This window comes from Akebia trifoliata, unplaced genomic scaffold, assembly GCF_017979445.1.
Source record: "Akebia trifoliata isolate Shusen 1 unplaced genomic scaffold, ASM1797944v1 Contig00074, whole genome shotgun sequence".
Taxonomy (NCBI): domain Eukaryota; kingdom Viridiplantae; phylum Streptophyta; class Magnoliopsida; order Ranunculales; family Lardizabalaceae; genus Akebia; species Akebia trifoliata.
Window position 1 is genome coordinate 46,288 of NW_028236826.1, and position 2,632 is coordinate 48,919.

Genomic DNA, 2,632 nt, shown 5'->3' on the forward strand with positions numbered 1-2,632 from the left:
ATATTTAATTAATAAGAAAAATATTATTTTGTTCTTTTGAGAATTGAAAACCCATATTTTTTATTTGAAACAAAATTTGTAGATGAAGAATATTAAAAGGTTACATTCTAGGAGTCTGATTTTTATAAATATTATTTTCTCTTCTCAATCCCCATTGCTTGTTTAAAGAAATGTTTAATGGATGAAATTATTTAAATGACTTATATTATTTTAATAATTTTTTAGAAGGGTAGTTTGTTGCTCACTTTTAACATAAAGGTGGTTCTTCCATTAATATTATGTATTACTATTGTAGAAAAAAATGGTGAGAAGAAAGGATAAATTTTGGGAATATGCGGAAGATTTAAAAGGACGTTTCATTTGCAAATTTTGTAATAAGGATTATCCCGGGGGAGTGGCAAGAGTGAAGTCTCATTTATCTCAACAACTAGGGCGGGATATTGCATGTTGTCCTTCTGTACCAGATGATGTTCAAGCTGCAGCTCTTTTGACTATTAGAGAGAGTGGCGATTTTAACAAAAAAAGAAAGACAACATCATTTTCATCACAATCTGTGGAACAAGATTCGACATCGGTTTTACATCAAACAACAGTACCAGCAATGTGTCACAAGAAAGATAAAGAATTTGTAGATAGGGCACTTGCTCAAGCATTCTTTATGAATAATATTTCATTTAATATTATTCAAGATGCATCATTTATTGAATTCTGCAGGGCTCTTTCAAATTATGGTGTTGGTTATTCAGTGCCATCATATTCAACTTTACGTACAAAATTAGTGCACAATGCCAAGGTAGAAGTTGAGCAATATGTTTTAGAACTTAAAGATTATTGGGTTCGAATGGGATCAGGGTGCACACTTATGTCTGATGGCTGGACTGATTTGAAAGGACGATCTTTTATAAACATGATTGCATACTCTCCAAAAGGGGCTATCTTTTTAAAATCATTTGAAGAGTCAAGTGAGAGAAAGACGGGTATGTATCTTAGAGACTTATTTTGTAATATCATAGAAGAGATTGGAGCGAAGAACGTTGTGCAAATTATCACGGATAATGCATCTAACTATGAAAGTGCTGGTCAAATGGTTATGGAATTGTATCCACATATTTATAAAACACGATGTGCTGCACATGGAGTACAATTGCTTCTTAAAGATATATATAAGGAAGTTGATTGGGTACAAAGGGTTTTTGATGATGCAAAAGAAATAGTGGATTACATGTACAAATATACTACAGTCTTGGCATTGATGAGAAAGATGACAAATGAAAGAGAGTTAAAAAGGCCTTGTAAGACTAGATTTGCATATCATTTTCTAATGCTTCAATCGATTTTAGAAGTTGAAGATGACTTGGGCCAAATGATTGCATCACCTGAGTGGAGAAACATGAAATATTCTACTTCTGAGATGGCAAAGAAAATAACAAATACAATTCAAGGAACTACATTTTGGAGCGATGGAAGTGAAGTGATTTCAGCACTAGAGCCTATAATTAGAGTACTTCGTTTGGTTGATGGTAAAGGATCAACTACGGGATACCTGTATGAAGCGATGGAAAGAGCAAAGGAGTCATTAAAGCATCGATGTGATAATAATCAATCAAGATACATAAAACTGTGGGAATTATTTAATTCAAGAAGAGATACAAATATTATTCATAATGTTCATGCGGTTGCTGCATTTCTGAATTCGTTGTTAATGTCAAGTGGAAAAATTAGATATGATAGTCCGAAAGTTAGAAAAATGGTTACTTTTTATTGTTGAGAAAATGTTTGACACAAGTGATGAGCGTAGGGCATTTGGTACACAAATAACAGAGTACGATACTCAAAGTTCAGATATTTTTACTACTCTAGCAAGAGATCAGATGGAAACAATTCACCCTCGTAAGTATTGCATTTATTTTCAAGTTATTTATTAATTACAAATAGAAAATAATGTATTTTTCATTTTTTTTAAAAACTTACATATAGGTATATGGTGGTTACAAAATGGTGGACCAATTCCTATAGTTCAAAAGATTGCAATTCGTATCTTAAGTCAACCATGTAGTTCTTCATCATGTGAGCGAAATTGGAGTGCATTTGAAGCTGCACAAACGAAGAGGAGAAATAGATTGACACCTTCTATGCTAGAAGATTTGATTTACATAAGGATGAATTCAAAGATGAAGACTAATTGTGGTGATCTTGAAAAACGTGATACAAAAATAATTAATCTTGAACAACTTGGGGAGCTTCCAGAATACGTTGATGATGGTCGTGAAGAGCTTGAAAAAGAAGACGAAATTACACCTAGTCGTGAAGATATTCTTTTTGACGAGCTATTTGGTCCATCTACTTCGCATTAATAACTTTTTAGAAACAACACGAAATTTCTTTTTGAATTTAATTAGGTTATGTGACATGATGATTTTGACATTAATTAGTATATTATGTTTCATACTTTTCATTTACATTGATTATTAGATGAATTAAAATTAAATCTTTAATTGCGAATATATATTTTATTGGATGAATGTGATTGTGAATTGTTTACTTTAGATATTTTTAATTTAAGTATTAATAATTTGATTAGTATATTATAATTGTTAGGTCATATCATATGTTATATATATCCGAATTTTTG

The 2,632-nt window shown here is 31.2% G+C and overlaps 1 protein-coding gene across 1 annotated transcript; it reads left to right on the forward strand.

Moving 5' to 3' along the window:
* Nucleotides 1-301: 301 nt before the first annotated feature.
* Nucleotides 302-2,354, forward strand: LOC147382044 (putative transcriptional regulator tpeD). Its single transcript, XM_086429657.1, has 3 exons — nucleotides 302-1,589; nucleotides 1,711-1,890; nucleotides 1,978-2,354. The coding sequence occupies exons 1-3, from the start codon at nucleotides 302-304 to the stop codon at nucleotides 2,352-2,354; spliced, it is 1,845 nt and encodes a 614-aa protein (XP_086285783.1).
* The last annotated feature ends 278 nt before the right edge of the window (nucleotides 2,355-2,632 follow it).